The following is a 23,777-nucleotide window of genomic DNA, read 5'->3' as shown; positions in this document are numbered from 1 at the left end:
TTTTTTTTATTGGCAGCACACCTTTAGTCAACCATTCTTTTTTCTAAAGATTTTTTCAGGCTTAGAAAGTTTACCCCTTTGCTGCTAATGCATGGTACCTCAAAATTTTGCAGTGTAGTGAGACTGGGTGGTTATAAATTGTGTGTAACTCAGTTTTCTGGTAATGGACCTATCAGGACTTACTTATATAGTAATCTTAAATTATTATAGATGTTTACAAACAATAGGTGGTTTATAAGTAAAAGAAGCCATTCAGTAGTATTTTTGTCCATTTTTGTACTTTATAATTTTAAGCCTGGTCAGAGACATATCATAATTTTAAGTCTGGTCAGAGACATGACACTTTAGGTGTTAGCAAAGGCATGAGTAAGAGGCTGTATGACACTTTAGGTGTTAGCAAAGACATGAGTAAGAGGCTGTGTCTACAAACTTACTACAGTAATTTATTCAGGACAACAAACAGACAGGTCAAGAGCTCTTGAGAGTAGAAATGTAGTGCCTGACACGAGGTGAACAAGACCGAGATTAATATACATTAAACTGTGTTTGTTTGAGAATGGAAAATGGTACATAATTCTGTATACTAGTTACGGACAGAGTTTTGATAGATATAGCTGGAAAGCTGACATTGCATTGCTTCCAGTAGAATTAATATATACATTTGACTTGACATGATCATGTTTCTTATACGTTAAAATAGTGTATGCTGTCAGCTGTGTTTCTTATACATGCATGCCCGCGTGCATGTCCGGAGATATCCTCTGTGAGGAGTGGATGCCTGCAGGGTATGATTTCGGGCAGCCAGGTAAGATGGATGGTTGTGTAGGTCCGTGTGGAACCCTACAGGGTATTATTTTATGGTATATTATTGAATTAGTCAGGTGTACTGCATATCTTTTTTCATATTGAAAACTTTAAATCTACTTTTATATTGATGATAACATTTCCAAAACTAGAAGTAAAAGCTATCCATGGTTTTCAGGAATTTGGCACGGAGAAGTTGCGCCGGGCCTGGTCAACAACAGAGGCCAATCCTCATGACATGGAAGCGTGGAGTTTGATTATCCGAGATGCACAAAACAGATCTGTTGAAACTGCTCGGCCCATATTTGAACGTTTAGTGACTACTTTCCCCACAACTGGAAAATTTTGGAAGATGTACATTGAACAAGAGGTAAGATAAAATTACTAAAAGTTTGAAATCAATTTGGGAATGGCTGCATATCTGGAAGTACTTGTTGCAGTTTGCAGCTCAGCAAATACTGTAATGCTGTAATGGTAGGATACTGCAGCATTTATTATATGAATACTGTATTCATGATATGCAGCTTTTTGAGAGGGTTTTGATTTATTTAAAAAGGAAATCAGATGCTTTGTTACTGCTCCATGAAGAGCAAACTAATCCTTATTTTTTATTTATGTACAGTATGTTGTGTGACGAGTCTTTAATTGAACTTGCTTTTCCGTTTCATTGTAGAGGGGTTTTTTATCTTCTGTTACTCTTGCCATCAGCAATAAAAGTAGTCTTATCATGCAAGTTTCATCTACAGGTTTTTTTTTATTTTATTAAGACCTCAGTATATTACATTTTTCACTAGAAGTTAGCTTTTTAATATGACGTATTACAAACTAATGGTTGACAAACACTTATTTGAACAATCTCTCACTTTGTCATTGATTTTCATGTAGGGGAAATATTAAAGTTTTAATTTATGCATGTTTAATATGTCATATGACTCCTATATTAGTAATTTGTGAGTACACCTACTTGGACAAGACAGCCAATTGGTTTTTGCAGTCTTTATATTTAGTGCTGGAGGTGATGCAATGATAGTGACCAGTTATTGATATCAGTTAGCAGAATAGGCTTGTTCAGCAAACCCATTTAAGGTAGGAGATGGAGTCAGTGTGGTGAGCCATCAGGAAGTAGGGTTTTTGGCCTCTTAGGAAGTCTTGAGGATTTTGTTTGGGAAATGTTTTTTTACATTTTGAGTGCTCTATTGTTTGCAAAAAGTAGGCAGTCCCAGGTGGGGTTCAGTTCCCAGCCGAGCACTGCTAACCGAAAATCGCCAATAATTATGGCAATAAACGGCTTTTACAACATCATATGTGCCAATAAACCGCTGCCACAGATAAGTGAGGACTGCCTGTTTTTTAACATTTCAAGTCTGTTTTTATCTTGTCAACTGTATTGTAAGTCTTTACTAGTGCTTTGGAACCAGTAACTGTGGGTGCATTGAAACAGAACTCTAAAAGTAAGTGGGCAAAGAGCTGGCAATGGAGGCAATGTCAATGCAATTACAATGGCGTCTGGTCCTGTCATTTCAAGTTTCTCCAAACTTTGGACTCCTTGTCAGTGGTGAGTTGTACCATGTTCCTTAACTGAGGGCTGTATATCTGGGTATGGACATTATTTCACCTGATAGAGGACAAGATCAGGAGATTGCCCATCTTGATTGAGCTTTATCCTTAGAGCCATCACAGATTGCATTTGCTTCATCTGCAGCTTGTGAGGTTCTGGTCAGAACTGTTTACCCCACCAGACAATCACGCACTTAAAGCCTCTGATAGTGTTGAAGGTTCTAACATGGTGGTATGACCTCAGTCACTTGTTACCAGGAGTTGTACTGGTTGCTCATTCCTGATGTTGATGTTCAAGGATGCATGAAGTCATGAGTAGGGGAGGACACCTGCTGAACCACTGAGTGACAGGAACTTGGACATTGAAGGAAGAAGAAGCAGCACATTAACTTCAAGTTAAAAGGTCATCTACATGGGCCTCCAAGCATTTGCTTCACCCCAAGCAGGCAACTTGACAGTGGTGGCTTAATTGAGAAATGAGTGAAGTACAAGATTCAAGACAGTGAACATTATGTGGGCATAAGCAAATGATGTCAGCACGGTTCCTTGTAACTTCTACAAAGGCACGACATAGCAGACAGCCTTTAGGGAAAGTGGGTTCTTCCTTTGGAATGATCACTGAATCTGGAAATCCCAAGATCTTGACTCAGTTGGGCATGCCATTGTGTATTTGTTTTTTATGAGCTTGAGTCTGAACCACATCTTCCAGTTTACTGTTCAGCTAAGTTGGACCAAGCTGCCTTAGGTGATCAGTGTGATAATACATCATTGTAACAACCTGAAATACATCATTGTAACAGGGACCTTTGAGTATCCAAGAGGAAATAGATGACTGATCACTTCTTGTACCTTCCTGCCATTTGGACTCGTTAAGTCAAGACTTAAGCTCTGTGCATCCAGGTACATGACTTTGACACTTCTGTCATGTTGGAGAGTCCCAGAAAGCTTCTACCTTGGAAGAAGCCACAGCCTCATGCATATAGGTTATTCAGTTGAGCTTCAGAGGCAGAGGTTTTGCAAGTTTCTGTTGGACTTTTGCCAACATCTGATAGGTGAAATGGAGCCTGTTCTATGTGATATGTTGAAAGGGTCCTTGATCCAGTCAGTTCCCCTGTTCGTGTGATTGCAGGTATTTTTTCCTTTTCTTTGATGACCTGGGTAATATAGTTGGGAAGGTCATGATCTTATGTTTAGCTTTGCCCACTACCTGGCCATTAGTCCATTTATGCACATATAGCAAATATTTCTTTGACTCCCTTCTGTCTTATGTTTGTGGAATTTGTCTTGCATTTTAATAAGTATTCTTATAATTTCGTAAGTGCAGCTTCCCCTCACACTTTTGTACACTCGGCAAGAAAAGTGAAGATACAGTTTTTTTAAAGCGGACATATATTGCTCAATATGCGACATCTGGGAACTTTAGAAACTGGAGGAGCTTCAGTCTTGGTGTGTTGGTTTTTTTGACCTCCTATAACTTTCAATCATAGAGGCATCATTGATACTTAAATGTAAGTTTACAGTATTTGTTCAAGTTGTAATTTGCCAACATCATTTTCGATTTTACCTACCAATTAACCTTACACAAATGGTGACAATGAACGGAATGCTTGCATAAGATCTTCCATAGTGAAATCAAGATTTAAATTTGAGCAATGTCCAAGGAAAAACAGGGAACAATAAAGGAACGAATCCAGACAGAGAGAGAGTTGCTGTTGCTGCTGTTGTGTAAGCCTAGGCCTACAGTATTGCAGGCTACTCATTATTTTTTTCTTTTAGAGATTGAGCGATACTATATTTGTATAGTATGTTTTTTGATGAACGTCAAGAAACATCCAGTTACTTGTGTTTTCGCGCGAATCACTCATCATAGCTCTTGGATTTAAATAGAAGGTCAATGAGCTGTTCATTTACTGCCATTAATTCCAGCTGACTTTTAACACCGTGAAATACAAATATGAATGTGTAAAAATTAAAGAAATTATCATAATCTCGTATGATGATGCAATAATAAGCCTGTCCATTTATTGCCGTTCTGATAAATAGTACTACACGAGATATCCACACACTGTCTTTTAGATCTCTATGAACGAAGTCATCTGAGAAATTCTGATTACTTTAGACATGCATGGTGTTTTTGTATCTGAACGTTTTTGTTTTGCAAGTTTAACATATATGATATAATTTGCATTGTATTTTCATATTCTAGGTCGAGATTATGTGTTTTCTGTAAGAACAAAATTAAAATTCGACGAACGAAATCTAAAGAAAACTGTATCTTCACTTTTCTTGCCGAGTGTACATATTTTTATACATTGCTTCCCAGTATTTCATTATCAGTAGTTTATAGTGGACATTCTTGTTTAATGTGACCAACACTACATTGTCTCTAGGATATTTTTCTGTGTCCAGTGTGTCCACGATTTTCTTTTCTTTATAAGTTCCTCAATGCACAATCATACTTGAATTTACCATCCTTCTTAATTGATTTTCCCATATTTAATATGTATTGTAGGTAAAATAAATTGCACTTATTACAGTCTGATAATTGTGAAAATTTTAAAGCTCTGTTATTGTTAATGACATTGTTCATATTGCTAAATCTGCAAGTGAAAAATCAGAGTTACTGTTCAGATGCTATAAATTCTTTTCATGTCAGTTATTGAAGTTTTGTTTGGCTTATTCTTCCCTGTTTAAAGTATTGTTCATTAATATCGGAGGGTTTTTGTTTTTCAATTTTCTGTCGTTTTGTTTGTTTTTTGGAATTTTGAGTTGATTGTTGAGTGAATTTTCCCAATACAGTTAGCTAATGTTACCATAGTCAATATACTGGGGAATGTCCATAGTGCCTAAGGACATGCACTGTTGAGAATCATCATGTATTTTCTTCATAAGACACCTGGTGATTAGATGGCACAATTTCTGACAACTGTGGCATTTGATAAAAAAAAAAAACTTAGAGTAGCCATAATTTTGACCAATAATAATTTATTATTGCACTGTTTCTAGGTCTTGATTTTGAAATTACATGTCTCTAATTTTACAAAGCATTATTTGACAGAGTACTTGGCTGCTAGCCTGGTGAATTGGTAGTTAATGCAGTTGAAATTGAACAGTTACTCCAAATGAATGGAGTTTCCTGCTGTGTTGGCAGTTTATTAATTGTCTCAACTTGCATTTGCTTCAATTTGTATGGTCTACTCCATCACAGACATTTTTTCTTTTCTTGTGTGAGAAATAATGTTTGGCATATTATGAAACATTTAAACTGGGTTTGGTAAATATATTTTAGCATAACTAAGAGATTTAATGTCATTTTTTGAGAAAAGTAATTGACTTTTATCTTTTCAGATGCGATCATATAATTTTGAGAGAGTTGAGAAGGTATGTTAAATATTGTTTCCAATGTCATTTTTTTTTAACAATAAACATTTGGTATTGACTTGTAGTTTATTTTGCAAGTAATCATGAGAGCTAATTGTGTTTCCAATTAAGAAGTCACACTATGAGTTTATGTAAGGATATAAGGTGTTCTAGGTGACTGGTTCGTTCCGTAACAATTTGGATTTTGTGTTTTGAGACATGAATGAAAGGGTATTAAATATGGGGACCAGTTTGATGAATTTTCATTGGGTGTCAGAGACTGTATACTTAGCTGTTTTTATGGTTGCATCTTACTTGTTGAGTAATCCAAGATGTGAGTTGATGTGCTTGTGTGTATGAATTTGCTGTAGGTATCCAGTTTATAGTACATTGGGATAGTTCCCAGTACCAGACGTGGTATTGCATCATAGCACTTGACACTATAGTATTTTATGTAATGTAAAATGGAGTTGTAATTGTTTTTGATTGTGTTAGAAGAAGCTGGGTTAGCATCTGTCGTGAACTTTGGAAACATAATTTGCTCTGTCATGTTTACTTATGTTGTTTTACTCTTGATTAAGAATATTTCTTTTTAATGATAAGTAGGTATCAAGGTGGATGTTTAATAAATTTTTAATTTAAGAATAGGGTAAATAAATGTTCTGATTTGCTGTGTATTTATTATATTACAGCTTCATTAAAGCATAACCTTAGGGAGCCGTTTAACATATTTGTTTAGGTGGCTCTGTCAAGAAGTGATTCTTGGTGGAAGATAGGTTATGTATTAACTGTATATCCTTGATGAATAAAGAGAGGAGAAACATCTTTTGTTTTTCTTTTCTTTAAATGTATGTGTTGCATACCTTTGAAGTTTTTCATTGCTGGATTTTTTTTAACCAAAAATACTCAGTTTATGAAAACAATTTCAAATGTCCACTGAAAAAGTAGAGTAGTTACACCTTAGGTTTTCTGCAGTGTGATCTTTTGAATATCAATCTGGTCTCTATATTTACTGAAATAATGCAAGAACCAGTTTTGATGTTGAAATTATGTTGATGTAGATGAGAGTGCTGTCATATACAACATTGTGTGCATGATCCTGCACCATTGGATTGTCTTAATGTTATGCATTGTCCACTCAGTGATTTGGACTGTGCAAGGAAGGAAATGTCATGGGACTGTGCAAGGAGAGGCCATGGTGTTACCTGATCAGATATTAGTTTGACAGTACTCAGCATGCAGATTTTTCATTGCACGTTGCTCAGTGCATTGAATAGCATTGAATATAGTCCTAAATATACATGAGAGTTCCAGAGTCTTGAGTTGACCATTTATTCTTTGGTTACTCTTCACCCATTCCTTAGGTTGCTTTTCAATCAAATAGCCGAGTAATATGTTTAGTGATAACCTCATCAGAACAAACCCTATAGGCCAGCCTTTTAGGTCTAGAAATAATAATACTAGCATTTGGTATTATCTGTAATTAGTATAGATAAATTATTAGGGCGTTAGTTTGTGCAGTGCTCTTTACCAAGGGTTTTTTTTTATATTTCACTTGGAAAATATTACGTTTTATTGGAACGGCACTGAGTTAGATGTAGCAATTATTCTTTAAAGTCATTTTCTTGATTCTCCATGCATGGAGGAACTAACAGGAAATGGTAACATTTTTGTGGCCATTGTGAAAAGATTTTGAATAAGAAAGTAAATTTGTTCTCTACATGACTGTTGAAACATGTCATTTATTAAGCAAGCATGTTACAATCAAATTTTATTTTTTATTTGTAGAGAGAGATAAAGTGTACTTCACATAATTTCCTGGTTAACTATGTAACGTACATGAATAGATGTTCATGTCCGCTCTTTAAACACATTGATTCCTAAGTACAGCATTAAGGAACAATGAATCTCCTCAAGGTTACTGAGGTTTGTTTTAGCATATCACATGGAAGTATAAAATATAATCAGTCCCGGTTTGAGCGGTTACTGGCGATCGGTTTTCTCTTGTCTTGGAATATATTATAGCTGATAAAGCTGACAAGTTTCTCTTGGGGAGTGTAAATGGGGAAGTTTCCATACGGTTGGCGATTTTGGTCATTGCAAAAGGGGACTGCCTGTATTTAGGTAGGGCAAGTGTTGGGATGTACAAGTTTCCAAGCCTGCAAAAGACTAATATTTTTAAATTTTTTTTTTACATATTTTAGTTGTAGCTAAAAAACTGCTTATTCATTAATATTTTTTCAATGTCTTGTGAAATTTTACATACTTTGTCATGGTGGATCTATGATAGTAATCCTTGTTGATTGTTAGGTGTCCTGTGGTGCTCCTGTTCAAGGAGAGTCTTTTTGGACCACAAGATTTTTGGAACCTTTGATGACTTTTCTGTAATTTAGCGTCCCTAATTACTTCTGTCAAGTATATGGCATCCATTTTTTCAAAGGATTTCTTACCATTTATAGTGATAATGATGCTGCTGCTGATGCCCATTGTATATGATTTTCATTTCACCAGTGGTTGGATGCCACTTTTGATTTCAATATGAATGATAGCTTCCTTGTGTTCAGATAATCTTGTCGATAGAATTCTGCCTGTTTCCCTTATACTGTATAGGATTTATTGCGGTCATTGCTGGGGATTATTTATATGCTTGGCTGTTTTTCAGTTGCTGATTATCAGAGTTCAAAATTGTTTTTACAGATATGTTTTTAATAATATCATTAATATTTATTGCTTAATATTATTGTTGATATTATTTTGGGATCAACAGGAATTTAATGATTTATTATCATTCATTTCAAGTTTTTCTTCTTCTTTGGCCTTTGCAGACCATTTTATACACAAGCCACCTCCAAACCCAAGACAATTTTACCACCATGATGAATGAAAATTTGGAATGAAAGTAATGGGGAAAAAAATTAAATTCCCAGTTATCCCAGATGTTTTATTGACACTTCAGTTGTCAAATTTAACAAGAAATTAAAATGAAGGTTTTAATGATTTTGTGGATTGTATATGAACTCATTATTGACAGTGTGGTTTTTTAATAATGTTTATTGGAACATTAGGAAATTGATTTTTAATGATTTCCTTATTCTTGTGAACTCATTGGTTACTGCAAGTATGTAGGTTCAAACTTTTAATGTTTTTTGTTTTTATTTTAACCACTTGATGTTTCCATAAGTGCATCATACTTTAGTTCACTTGTTAATAGATGGTTTTGAGACATTGGGTTAGTTCCATATTGATATGTTTTTGGGTGTATTCCAAGTAAAAAGGTTTTACTTGAAATACTTTCCTTCGGTCTACATCGACCGAAAAGATAGGGTTTTGATTGTGTGGTAGCCCAATAAATTCTACAGTGTTCACAATATTGGCACTTTAGAGGAATCTGTTCTCCCATGGAACCTGCCACATGGTATTCCAGATAACTGAGGGATTGTAAAGTGTAGGTCAAGACTTGGATAATAGGTAAAAATATTAGCTTGGGCACTTGGGTACCAACAGTTAAACTCTACTTACAGTTGGCATTAACACTTGTTTTCTGTGATGTCTGATTAAAGAAGATGAGAATGGGAAGCACAGAAATAAATAGAAAATGGGGAGACTTGAGATTTCCTCTACTTTACTCTATGAACAAAAATTTTTTGTAATGTTTTTAAAGGAAATGGCCCTATATAATGTATTACAATAATTTTGTCATTATTAATAACTTCACTGAAATATAACCAGTCAAATTCACATTTAATAAAAAAAAAATGGTGAAAATAATTTGAGATAGACATGATTTAGATGAAGTATTAGGTAAAGAAAAAATATTACAGTAATAAATAATGCCATGCAACGTAAGTTGGAAACGGTACTAAAGTTATTTTTCATAACTTCAAGAAATTTTGTCTGTACAACAAAGATAGCTTCTTTAGGGTGTCTGGTAACTGCCCCTAGTATTGGGTGTCCAATACCCCTAGTGTGGCCAGTTTTTATTTCTGTCCTGTTCTTTACTGTGAATTGGACAACATTAGTATTTTTGTAGTGGAAAACTTGTTTAAAATTGGTAATTCGTTTGACTGTATATGCATAACATCATGAACGTTGTGATTGTTACTGACATAAAATTCTGATAATGTTATCCAGCCATGTAATGTTCCTATTTAAAAGAGGTGAAGCTAATTCACTCATTCCATTTCTTAATTCTTTAATTGAAAGAATCTTAAATGTACCTTGCTTTAGGTGTAAAATCACTTGACAATCAGTATTTATCTGTACAGCATTTGCTTCATACAAAAATTATTTTAAAAATGTCTGCCTGGCAGACAGTGTAGTTAGGGTTATTGGGATGTTGGTAATGTATAGATCTGTATGCTACTTGCCCACAGCTTGGGTGATCACACCAAAGATAAATTAATCTCTCGATACATGTACATAAAGTCATTTCTTAAGAGCTTTGAAAGCTGTGTATACAGTCTTTCAAGTGAATACCAAGGTTCCTTTTGGATTTTGGAGTGAGTTATTGCGTAATTGTGTTGAGAGTTTGGAAAATGTATGTTTAATGTGGTGCATCTTTGTGTTCTGTTATATTGCAAGCTTTAGATCCTATTTTAAGAGCTTTGCTCTTGTTGTAAAGTTGAACACTGTCCTGTTTAGTGAAGGGCAAGGTGTCAGTAATACCCAAAGAATCTAAGATTTACCGAGTGATGTATGTCTGAAGTTCTTTAGAAGAATTGTGATGCTCCTAATCATTAGGGTTCAAGGGATGGCTTGGAGGCAAGACAGCAAATCCACCCAGTTAATCATGAAAGTGATGTCTCTTTCAGCCAGTCTGAAGGTTCATGTTTGAGCACTAGAGCACAAGGAACCCTGGCAGCATTGTTTTTTACCCCAGCTGCATTACTTTCTGCCATTTACTTTGTAAACGGAAGATCTGATTTGTGATTTTTATTATAGTGTTCGGACTACAGAATATTTTTCTCTTGGTGTTTGTTTTTTTTTGGTTTATGTGAAATAGAGTGTTAAGTTTCTAATTGGGCCATAAAGTGTGGTATTATTAGGGTTCTGTTATATTTCTTATTCCAGATCTTATTTTAAGCTCTGGCACTGTTTTCCAGTTAGCTCTTGTGTGTTTTTCATTGATTCATTAGAATTCCAGCAATTCAAACTAGTTTCATATGCTTTTGGGGACATCTCATGAGTCTCCCGCTGTTAGTTTTTTTTCATGATTTTCTTTGTTATTTCTCAAGTATATATATATATATTTTTTTCTTTATATAGCTGCTCTCTGTATTGGGGTCTTCCGCATTATCAGCATTCTGCTTTTCAAATTGGAGCACTTCTAGCTAGTAGTAGGAGAATAAATGCTGTTGAATTTTTAGTACACTTCTTTACTCTACAATTTTGTCATGGAAACAGAAATCTTTGGTTACTGCCTAGGTGGATATTAGAGCTAATATTTTCAGAAATTGAAAAAGTTAGTGGGTCTTAAAGCTGATTAAATAAATAGATATGGCTGCATTTTCAGATAAAATAGGATGATTTGAGAAATTGCTGCTTATATAAAATCCCTTAATTGTTGAATTGCAAGTTTAGTTGAAAAGTTGTTTATTTGTCAAGATTCTAGATAGTTATGAATATAGTCACAAGTCACAGGTACAACAGGTTAGTGAACAAGATGGTTAAACTAAGAAACGAGAATTATTGAATAAATGGTACACTGGTGAAACCTGTAACAACGAAGAAGATGGAAATGCCGCTATCAAAATCTGTTAATGAAACCATATGCACCAAAAACACCTGGAAGATGAAAATGCCTTGAAGAATATTATAAAAGAAAATGTCACTCCCATACTAAAAAGAGAGAAGTTCAAACTCATTTACCATAAAAATGTGAAAACCAGCCAGCTCCGGATGAAGAATAACTTCTTCCCCTGGAGAGGCATTTGAAAAAAGTTGACGTGAATTAACATACCAGATAGACTCACATTGTGACTCATACTGGTCAGACAATTACTATGCCCTAGATGTGCATCTCGTGCAGCTTAAAAGAAATGGCTTGTGTGTAATCATCATGATCACCAGCATGGAAGAAGACCCTGGAAAGAAGAATTGATTAAGGCTGTGAAAATTTTGGACATATCGCCAGACTGTCAACACGTGTGCCTTCCTTGTTTATCTGAAAAAAGAAAATCTCAGCATAATCCCATGAATGAAATTAAATACTTCTGAACTATCATACAAAGAAACTTAAGAAAACAGTCAGCAGCAAGTATTTTGAGGATGAGAGGAAAACAGCATATAGGCACCAGATGCCTAAAGAGAGAGATATAGAGATAGAGAGAGAAAAAAACAATCCCATGTATGAGCAAAACTGTTGTATTAGCCATACTGGCAGAAACTGCCATCCCCTCCAACTAACACTCGTGAAGAGGCGTCAGCATATTAGAATGTGAGCTATTCAGCAAGAACACCTGGCATTGCAACATGCCAATGAAAAATCAACTCCATTGGTCTTCAGCTGACCTTAACCTGTTCCCCCACTAAATATAATTGTATCCTTTTCATTTTGTTCATTCCTTATTGTACTCAAGAAGACTGCATGTGTATGGTGAAGTGTTATAATAAAAAATTAGAGCAGTATGTCTTTCCGTATTATTTAGGAATTTTTATCATCTTGTTTACGAAAATATAAGAATATAGAAAAATGTAATTCAAGTGCCTTTAAAACTGCAAAGGCTTCCAGTAACACTGCACTTTGAGAGGGACTCCATCAGATAAATGGTGTACTTAGTAATTTTGTGCCTGTTCAGGCTTTATCCTTGTAAGTGATGATGATATCTTGCTAGTCAAAGACTATGTATTCATGTTGCAGATGTCTTGATGTGTGCTGTAGGAAATTGGTTGCACCCATGAAGGATTTTGAGTTACCAGTACCTCAATGAAATCTCGTTCTTGAGTGGACCACTTGTCCATGGAACTTTTTCTAGCTTGTCTTTATTCAATGAAAAAATAAAATTACCATAATGCAACCTTAGGAAGAAAAAAAGTGATTGGGTAGTCGGGTAACTAATTTCTTACTATATTTGACCAGAAATTAATATCTATAGTAATTTTACCTTAAAAAGGGATTTGGTTCTTTTTCAAGTTCATCTTGAAGCAGAAGAAACCAGGATGATAAGCTTGAGAAAAGCAAAGTAAATTGATAATAGTAGTAATGTTTTGAAGGTAACAGTCCACAAACAAAGACAAAAAATATTTGCAAACAAAGAAGTATACAGTAGATGTAGATATAGAGTTTATTCTTAGAAGATTTATAAAAATGTGATATTGGTAAGCAAAATTATATTTCTTCACACTGACCTTACTGCATGACCAGTTTCATTAATTTTTCTCACAGTACCTCTCATAATGTACAACTGCAATAGTAAATGTTGCATGCGAGTGCAGCCATGCTACCTTTTACAGTTTGCCCTGTTTTCAAAAGAAGAAACATTTGTATATAGGCTAGGATGTGTTAGTTTTTCTGATTTATATATATACAGATTCTATGCTTGTGGAAAAATAGAATTTTTCGTTACCTTCAAGAGCTGTTTTAACTTAAACACCAATTGAAAGCTGCTAAGATTTCTTATAAAAAATTGGGTATCATGGAAGTCTTGAGTAAATGGCCTTGAAGGTTTATTAGGTGCAGCATTGGGAATAGGAATGGGGACAAGCAACCCCACATTTGAGAAATATTTGAAACAGTTGCAGGTAGGGTAAATTCAAAACTTAGCTGGAATGAGACAAATCCAATTGGAGTCAAGTTTTACTTTAGAAACAATCAACGGAAATGTGTTCCTGTATCTGTTCTGTAAGTTTTGAAACTAATTAAGGGAGGCACAAAAAATGCCATGGTCTACCAAAAAGCAACTTGTAAAATTTTTTGATAGTTTAATGTGTAAATAAACTTTCCTAGATTATTTATAGAACAAAAAATTAGATGTTTTATGGATTTATAGGTAAATTTTTTGAGCTTAATTCATGGTCTTGTAAACCCTTGGGTCATTGTGGATTGTCCAAATTAGAAGAAAATTGTGAATTCCATATGGGATATCTTAGGCAAGTTACCCACTTAAATGAGTAGTTTTCTTTGATGAAAGTATAAACAAAGTAGCAAATGGAAGACCTTGATGTTAGTGAGACATAGCTTAGCAAATCTTTATTTTTTATGAATAAAAAATAGCACTAAAAATTGTGTGCAATTACATACCTTTGTCAATATGTAAATCAACAAATTGTATGTGTAAATGAACAAGTAATCACTTTAAATTCCTGTTTCAGCACATTCTCAAGTAAATCGGTTTGCAAAACCAAAGCAAGCTTGTTTTTACTTGACCATTAAAAAGTTTTTGCAGTAATTTTCTACTGTGAAGTAGATCTTACAAAAGTTTTTGCAAATTCTTACAAATAGTTTGGAATAGGTAAAAATTGAAAATTATTTTGTAACTCAAAAACATTCTAATGTAAGTTATTTCTTAGACAAGGAATGGAATGCAATGTAAGCTTTATTTTTGTGTATTGATACCAATTAAAAAGTCTTTAGGAAAACTTGGTTAACTTCAGTTTTTTTTTTTTTATAAATCTAACAATGCAAAGGTAAAATTATAAGTAAATAAATAAATTTATGGTTTTCTTATGTACATTTATTAAGCTTTGGTTGAAAAATACAAGATTTGCCCCTTCAGCTATAAGTTCAGAATCCAAAGTTATGTTATAATGGGTTCTTGTGGAGGTTGCACCCCCTTAGATGGTTGAATTAGTGATAGAGGATAGGAACCTGGGTTTTATTTTCATGAGAATCATTATGATAATGTAAAAACTTGTCATTTATTAATCTGATTGGAGAAATTGATTCATTTCTTGTTAGATATGCACTAGATATCAGAGATGAACAGAAAAATCTGACATTAAAAATAGAGTATGATCTGGAGATGAATGTGTAAATGGTTTGAGGTAGGTAATAGTTTGTGTAATCATGTATAAGAGTGGAAGATTAATATTTTTGTAGCAGAGAAACAACAGCGTAGGCTAGAGAACAGACATAGAATAAATTATATAGCTGGCAAAGTGAGCTTAAATGCAGTCAGCAGCAGCAGGTATAAGTGATGTAGATTAAAAGCTCAAGTTTTCTAGAAAAAATGTTACCCTTTTTAAAGGTTGCGATAAAAAAAGAGGATGACCTAGCACCAAAACAATAAGAAGTACAATCGAAAATAAATTTGTTCCAGGAAATGTTCTGATGATCCAAAGGGAGAGAATAAAGAGTTTGGTTGTTTTGAATTCCTTGAGTAACTGAAGTAGGAACTAAGAAAGGTACATTTAAAGTTTGGGATGGTCACCCTGTGGAATAAACGGAACCACCAGCGAGGCTTCACCTAAGTTACAGGACAAGCGAGTCGTTTTGGGGGGAATTAGGGTGTGATAGGTTCTACTTAAGTTTCTGTGGTGGTGGTATAAGGAGTGTCAGGTAACCTGATAAAATGGGGAAAATCAGAGGGTCAGGGGTAAGATTATATGATTTTTGTCTTTAAGATAAAATAAAGTTTTAAGATTTTAATGAAATACATAAATAGATAACTAGCACTTGAATAGAAATGCTGTTTTAGTTTAAATGTTTAAAGATTGAATTCACCCTTTTTTTTGTGTGTAAATTTTCACATCCCCTTTACACAGAGGCTAACTCAAGGTGCATTGTTGTTTTCATTTAGTTTTGTAATTACCGAAGAGGGTCTTATGCTTTAGAAATTTGCTGATAGGTCTGATGTATTGCTTAGGGCACTGAAATGTGCATCCTTTACTTAACTTTTAAAACCTGACCCACATATCAGTTGTGTTCATGTATCAAAGAAATTGATTTTATTGCCCTTGGTATTTCTGAGAAGTTTTATGGTTTACCATAGTTTCCTGTTATCCACATTTATTGCTAGTGGATCCAGTCTCTCAGTTCATGTCAGGCTTATCAGTCAGGTCTATTTGTCTGCAGGTAGTTGTGCTACATCTGTATACTTCCATATCTCATGCAGTATCTCAGGATTCTCATTTCATTCGTATGAAGATGGCTGTGCAGTTAACTAATCTTCCTCCATCCCTTCTCAGTCGTGCATTGAAGGTCATTCTCAGCCTCTGTGATTGTGGATATTGCATTACCATGAATGCTGACTTGGATAATATTCATTAATTGAACAGAAAAAACTGACAAGGCTAATATTCCCATTGACGTAATGTCTCATATTCCTCCTATCTTCAGAGTATGTTTGAATTGGCCACTCATTCTCATACTTTTTTTAACTGGAATCCAGCAGGCACTAGAGAATTTTCCCTTTAAATTAAGACTGCAGGTTTGTTAATTGTGTAAAATACAAACTGATTTAAAATTTGTCATTTTACAAATATTTTCACCATAGAAATAAATAGGTGCATGCCTTGGAAAGTTCACCTCATGCTCATGGCTTGGTCCGTTGCTAAGATGCACTGTCAATCTGATAGAGCTGAATCCAGCTTGGTTTATCATTCCACTGCGGAATACTACAAGGAATCCTCTAATTTATCTTCTGTTTTGTAAATAATTCAATTTGCCTCTGTAAGAAAAGTGTCTATTAGAAAAGAGGTCTTCAATACACTGCTATCTTGCTGTGACTGAGTTGATTTGTGTTGCCAGGCACATCTCACGATTTTAGGTATACATCTTCAGTTTTCCTTGTAATAAATTTAACCTGCTTCACAAATGCTGGATTATTTTGCATTAGTCTTCCTAAGTGTTTTTATTATGTTCTCACAAGTTTTTAAAGCTTCTGTGCTAATATGAGATGCTGTACTTGGGCTCATTGTGTTTCTAGATAATGGTTTTTTACTTTGTTGCTTTACAGTATTGTCCTCACTATAAATTCGGTCTGTATTGTTTTTTCTGTTTGTTCCATTATAGAGTCAATAGCTAACCTTTAGCAGTCAATTCATTGCTGAGCATCAATTTGTGGACCTTGGGGAGGCCCAGTTTTTTTAAGTGTAAATGTAAGTTACAGAGGTTGTGTGTATAGTTATCAGCTTGGACTGATATATGTAGTCAGGATGTAGTTGTTCTTTTAAACTACATATACTGTTATTTTAGGTTTGTTTTTCATTTGGTTCAGAGGCTGGCCTATAGCAACTGCTTGTTCCATTATAGAGTCAATAGCTAACCTTTTTAGGCAGTCAATTCATTGCTGAGCATCATTTACGTGGACCTTTGGGAGGCCCAGTTTTTTAAGTAAATGTAAGTTACAGAGGTTGTGTGTATAGTTATTTTGGACTGATATATGTAGTTAGGATGTAGTTGTTCTTTTAAACTACATATACTGTTATTTTAGGTTTGTTTTTCATTTGGTTCAGAGGCTGGCCTATAGCAAAATGAAGTTTTAAGATATGTCTGAAAGTATAAATTGCAAGATGTTCCTTTAATTGGTGTTTGGCGTGAATGACCTAGGCAGTCACAACATCAGATAAAATATTCCAAAAGGGGTTGATGCTTTTGTGTTTACTGCCATTTTCTGCTTCTTGCTGACCATATTTAGTCTTCTGCAAAGATTGCACTTCTGATAAAACTATGGCAACATCATCATCTACAGAGATGTTGGTTAGCCATCATAATGCTGTAGTAAAATTTAGGTAATGTTCACTACAGCTGGTGTAGTCTGCTGAGCAAGAAACCTTCCTCCTGATAATTTGGACTTGTTCAAAGTCCTGTCACAGCTTCTCAAAAGTGAGAGAAGATTTTCAGTGCCATTGACCAAATATAACCTCCTCTCCATCATCTTGGCATGCTTCTGTTTGTTGGCAGTATTATAATGTCTGAATTATGATTCAGCAATGTATTTCATGGTTTACACAGTTATTTTATACTGTATCAGATTTAGTAAAACATTTCTGTGTTTTTGATTTGTAATACAGTAGTTTGTGATTTATGTTGTTGACTTTCGGATGAGCATGAACTTTTAAAGCTCTGAATTATGGAAATAAAAAGTAGTCCATCAATATATACAGTATTCTGTATATATTTGCTGTACAGTATAATGAGTTACTAATGAGTACAGTATATTTCTCTAACTCAATCTTCAGTATCTATGGATATTGATATAGAAAATGTGCTATTGACAGTACTTTGTCTATTTTGAGCCCTGGTTAACAGGTTTTCTTCAGATGATGGAATACTCAAACTTTTTACTGCACATGGCAACTATCTTTGAGAGTGGGATTTTACTTAGGAGCAGTGATAGTCAAAAGGATGTCAGTTCCTTTAGTGGTCATTTCTTCATTTTGCAATTATATGAAAATATCTTGGTAACTCTTAGCTTAATTGACATGCCTTGGATGTTTGTGCAGCCTAACAATGTAGGATGATTGTGAACAACATTGAATGCAGATGAGTTTCCTTTTCTGGAAAGCAAAAATGGTAAACTATAACGGTTAATGGTCTAAGGTAACTTTGTTGATGTTAGTTTTAAGAACTTGAAATGACACTCAGATTTCAGTATGCTGTTTCCAGCAGTTGCAAACTGGGTAGTGTTGAAGCAGGCCTATTCAGGTCAAAAGGATTTTTGCAAGGCCAGTCAGTGTCCTTCAGTTGTGCTTCTGAGTTGGAGAGTTGCAAAATCCCATTTCTCTTCAAGTATTGCTTTTCCTCCATTTGGTAAATCCACCAAATAGACCTTTATGGAACAGCCAGTGGAAAGGAGGAGGAAAATCATACCTTGCTTTGAGAAACAGACCCAAAGCACTAGAAACTAAAGAGCAACAGATCCAGTGATGCAATGACATCGTTGTTCCTGTCTGAATGATGTATTACTATTTACCAATTTATCGTGAAGGATTATTAAATTTACACACTTAACCAGGCTTTAACTCTGTTCCAGGTACAGTACTAGAACCTCAAGGAAATCCATTTTCTTTGTTAACTTTTCGATACTTGCATTGGATGCCCTGTAGTTTTCTTCATGTACCTTCTGTTAGTTTCGAACTATCTTGGGTTTGCTTTTTCCTATTTTGATTCCAACTCTGTTGTTCATACAAGTATATTTGGAGAGAGTAACATAATTTTACATTCCTTTGGAGATCAGAACTGTCATCTGCACAGGATGAACTTGCTGCAATGATAGTTAGCCCACTTTGGTCTGCACTAAGAGCCAGGTTCAGAAGAATGAATTGCCAGGGTACAGAAAAGCAAATCTTTGATAATGTGAGTTTCATTTCTGACTCCAGAGATACTTTTTTCTCTTTTTAGATGCCTCAGCTAATTTGGAAGATCATGGTTTCAGGAGGAATTAGACCTCTAAACCAAGAGTGAACTGAATGTTTCAGTAACTCTTGAATGAAGAAGAGAAATACAGTAGTGGTATTGAATAACTTATGGCTACAGCTTTATACTTCCAGAAATCAAGAGGCACCAGGTAAAGTTTTAAGTTGCCGTGAAGGCACTGTTGACTTGTCCTCTCATTTAAATTAAGCATCTATCAGAAAGTATGCAGATAACTGCAAGAGTACACAGTTACCTATCATTGCTTTCTCTACTTGAATAGAAGGCTCAAGAATTTTTACATTGCCTCCCTTCCAAGTAGGAACTGGCAGAAGTAAAATAGGATGTAAGTTGCATGTACTGTATAAAATAAACTTCAAGATTCCCAGGGTGCCCTTCTCTTACCCCTAAGCAACTCTCAGAAACATTGAAGGTAGCTATGATATATTTAATGGGGTCTCCTGTAATAGTTGGGATAGTTATCTGAAAATGAATTGAGTAACTTTTATCATAGAATGGCTAACTCTTCAGTAATGCAGTAGCATCCAAAGACCATTGTGCAAGTCTAGCAAAGGATATTTGTTGGTGTGTAGCCCCACTGTCTTTGGGAAAACTATTTTAGTCAAAGGCCAAGGACTCTTTCAGCACAATTGTGCATTCATTGAGTGGACAGGAAAGGATTCCATGTTTGTTCATAGCTACAGTGACCCCACAGTTTAGCTGTCCAGATTTATCTTGCTGTCGAAGGTGGTTTCACCCGAAGGGGAACTGAATAGCCTTTTGACCTTTTTAGGCAATGCATACCAGAGGTCTCAGTGTGATGGACATTGATTAAGACCACATAGCTGTAGTGAAGTGACCAAGTTGAACATGTGCTAAAACAGTAGTACTTGATGGAACCTTGCATTTGTTGAGCTAAGTAAATCCAAATTTTACAGTTGTCATCAGTTTTCTAAATTAAGACAATTTTCTTAGAAAATTGAAAAGCTTTAAATTGAAACCTTTATCTAGTAGGTTTGATAGACTTTTTTTTATCGAACATCATAAGAAATAAAAGCCTGTGTTATTTCTTTTGGGTCATTGATTTTTTCCTGTCATTCTTCCCATTCTGCCTTTGCCTTAAAAAATCAGAAGGTGGTGTAAATGTACTGTATCTTAGCAACATGATGCAGTAAAGTGTAGTGAAAATTTAGCTGATATATGAATGCTGAGTTTTTCTTACAGTTCATGTTTGCCAAATAAAGATGAGCAAATAAGTGAAAAAAAATATTGGTAACTAGTGTATCCTCCACCAAAGGCTATAGAAGTACAGTACTCCATTCCTTTTTCAGTAGAATTACAAGTGTTAGTTATCTGCTGTGGGCTCTTGATGTGTCTGTGTTTGTTTTGACTTTTCTGTTATTAAACATGGAGTTTATTTTGTCACAAAGAAATTTTAATTATATATATTTCCATAATTTTGTGATGAGGGATCCCAGTCTTACTTGACTTCTGTTAGTCAATATCCGTCAGTGCATGCATTGTCCTGCCTACTGGTAAAGCCTCAACTTTTTTTTTTTTTTTAACATAATACTGTTAACTTTGCTTAGTTATGAGGTTTTCCCATGGCAACAGCAGTGCTTTTAATTACTAACTTTTTATTTGGATTTTTTATATAGGTTACTAGTCTTGGTACTTGTCAATAAGTGTTTTGGTTGTTTTGTTCAACACATTTCCATAGTAGGTTACTGTATGTATAGTAGTTAATTGATTTGTATCATTCACCAATCAGTTCATTTGGGGTAACTTGTGTTGAACTATCTCCACATCTTTATTTCTGTTTTTTAAAATCTCATCTTGGTTTTGTTTTTTTAACATGCTTATTTTTTTTGATTTTTTATTACATCTTATTTCTTTGATACTTGATTACCCATAGTTTTAGTTGATATTCTAGAATATTAATTTGTGTTTTCTCTCTTTTTATTTGTCCAGTTGTTAGATTCAGTGAATTTGTGAACTTTTTAAGTGGTTTTATGGTGATTTTTCAGTTTGTGTCTGAGTTGGGGTGTAGTGTTCTGTGTTGTGTTGGCCAGTGTTAGCATTTGTTTACTGATTGCATTTGATTAGGCTTATTGTTTCAAGACTATCTTCTGTGTCCCATTTGATTGGCTTGTATATGTCACTGCAGCTGATGTGCAAGAATGATCTCAAAGAACGTTGCTGGCATTTTCAGTAAATCATAGATTTCACTGGATGGTCTAGCATCCAAGAATATGCCTCCCATCTTTCTTTGGCTAATAAGAGTCTTCCTGCTGCCAGCTCTATTAAGGGAGATAGACCTTCTACCCAAAATTACAGTTGTAACCTGTCATTCAGACTCTTGCTTTGCCACAAATGTTACTAGACATTGGCTCTCCTTACTTACTCAGTCTGGGTAGCAGCATCCTTACTCCTACCACAACAGCTACCCTGTCATTGCTGTCTATCATCCAGTCTCCTGTCCACTTGCATCCTTCTAGCTCATCTCCCAGTTTTCAATTCTGTGGGGTCCTGCCATCCTGACTCATGGTCATCAGGCAGTGATGATGATTCCTTCACAGCTGTTGTCCTTGATTGGGTCTTCCCTCATCAAACAACATTCTCAGATATGGTGTCCTTCCTCAGCCAAAAGAACCAGCCATAGCTTTCACTGGTGCCCCAGCTGTCTGACCAAAGCCATCCCAGGTGCCTGTGCCCATGCTGCAGTTGGAGGACTTTCCACTGCAAGTGATGACCGTTTTTGGCTGAGATCCAGCACTCCCTTCCAAGCATTGTACACTTAGCTTTTAAGTATAGTACATATCTGTAATTAATGAAATAAAATATTTTCAAGAATGGATTTTGAAGTCAACAAATCATTACAGAATTTTTTGAGGCAAAAAACTCCTCTTCTTTGTGAGCATTGTACACATAGTTCTTTTGTTTTTTTCATATTAATCTCAGTAACATTAAGTCACTCACTGTTTGTCCATCTATCCAAAGTTTGTGTTTTATATGTTCAGATGTGGTTGCACAGTAGTTCACTGTCAATTGAGACACATGTTGCTCTTAACACAAGTCCATTTGGTTAAGTTAAAAGATCAGGTGTTTGTATTTTTACTATTGATCTTTGTTTACATTCATGATAAGTTGTTTAAATTTGATGGTTTTTCAGCATCAAGTTAGCCATTTTGACTTTGATCCAAGGTCATTCAGTCAAGTTTAAGGCCACAGAGACTTGAATTCATGACGTGATACAATTATGTATGTTGTCTCAGCATCATATCAAACATGTCTAGTTCAAGGTCACAAAAATTGAAGAAAAAATCTGTACTATATTTACAATTTTCAATTTAAAATTTGTATATTTTTGTACCAGTAAGTAGAAATGTTTTGACATTGATCATTGTTATTAAGTTAAATGTCAAAGTTACACACACTCAAGATTTTTTGTCATGGCATATTTATACTTCTTATGTAAAGAAATCTGGTGCAAGAATGAAGACTTAACCTGCAGGAACTACAAGACTGGAAAAGTTAGTATATGGTATAGTCATTGTCAAGAAGATTTGCCTTTTGGTGGAAAAATTAGTATATGATATAGTCATTGTCAAGAAGGTTTGCATTTTGGCAAGTTCAAAGAGAGTTGTGAATAGGCAGAACAGTAACTTTTGACAAATGGCATCCAGTGGCAGCAAGAGGAGGTTCTTGATTTTGAGGTCTTCTCTGAAGAAGACAGTGGGACTGCGCTGTGCAGGCAAAAGTTTACATTAGAGCCCAAACTTGATGCTGGAGGGCTTTGGTATCATTTCATACCTGATGAGAATTTTTTGGGTGCTCGCTACCACCACACCAGAGCCAGTTAGAAGAGATTTATTGAAGAACACATGGACCCTCATTGAAGCTGCAGTAATAAGATCTTGTTTATATGTCCTTAATCATCTCTAAGCATATAAAATTGTAGGTGTTAACATTCCCCATCAAAATGAGGACTAGGAATCCAGGATCCAGCAGGTCTGCACAAATGCAGAACTAGGCAAGCCATCCATCACTGCAATTAAATGCTGCAGTGCCCAGTGCTTTGTCAAACCTTTTCCCCACAGTCTTTAGTTCTTCAGCTTCCTTTTACTGGTAAACCTATGGCTTCTACCAACTGTACAGAGCAGCACCAAGGACCTTGATGGTGGACTTGTGGAAATACTACACCAGTCTTTTCAATTCACTTTCCCCTTACACCAGACACATCTTCAGACTGCAACTTGAAGCCCCTTACCTTCCCCATGTTTTAAATAAACCATCACTTGAACAGGGCTTTATTAATCCAGAATAGAGGAGTTATCAATTCTTAGCTTCTACTGTTTTCTGTGAAAGAAAATTATACTTGCTTTCCAGAAAACCAGCAGTAATAGGGAACTGGTATTTTTTCAGGGTTATGGTAGGAGAAGTAGTAGAGTTTTTTATGATAAATTGCACACTCATGGGTTAAGCAAAATGTCTTATTATCTTGAATGGAAGAAAATGTCAAGTAGGTGCTCCTGATGTGCTTTATAGGTAGATAAGTTAGGAGTGATTGCTCAAGTTAGGATGAATGTGTGGACTTTTTTTTGCATTCCTTAAAACAGTTCAACAATGGTTGTAGTTACACAGCATTTACATTGTTTTAGGTGCTACAAGCAATAGAGGTGATTTTATAATGGCACAGTGTGCTGGAGGATGTGCATAGTATTATGCATACATATGCAAATATCTAAAAGTTGTCTGCTGT

The 23,777-nt window shown here is 35.1% G+C and overlaps 1 protein-coding gene across 1 annotated transcript in view; it reads left to right on the top strand.

The window, feature by feature from the left end:
* The window catches only part of su(f) (cleavage stimulation factor subunit su(f)), a 76,147-nt gene that overhangs the window by 16,634 nt on the left and 35,736 nt on the right, over nucleotides 1-23,777 (top strand). Inside the window, exons 2-3 of the mRNA XM_067095789.1 lie at nucleotides 983-1,174; nucleotides 5,710-5,742. Coding sequence (XP_066951890.1) covers nucleotides 983-1,174; nucleotides 5,710-5,742 — 225 coding nt within the window. The remainder of the gene's footprint in view (nucleotides 1-982; nucleotides 1,175-5,709; nucleotides 5,743-23,777) is intronic.

This window comes from Macrobrachium rosenbergii, chromosome 52, assembly GCF_040412425.1.
Source record: "Macrobrachium rosenbergii isolate ZJJX-2024 chromosome 52, ASM4041242v1, whole genome shotgun sequence".
In the NCBI taxonomy this organism is placed as follows: domain Eukaryota; kingdom Metazoa; phylum Arthropoda; class Malacostraca; order Decapoda; family Palaemonidae; genus Macrobrachium; species Macrobrachium rosenbergii.
The sequence above is the reverse complement of the archived record's forward strand: the minus strand, read 5'-3'. Positions and strand labels throughout refer to the sequence as shown.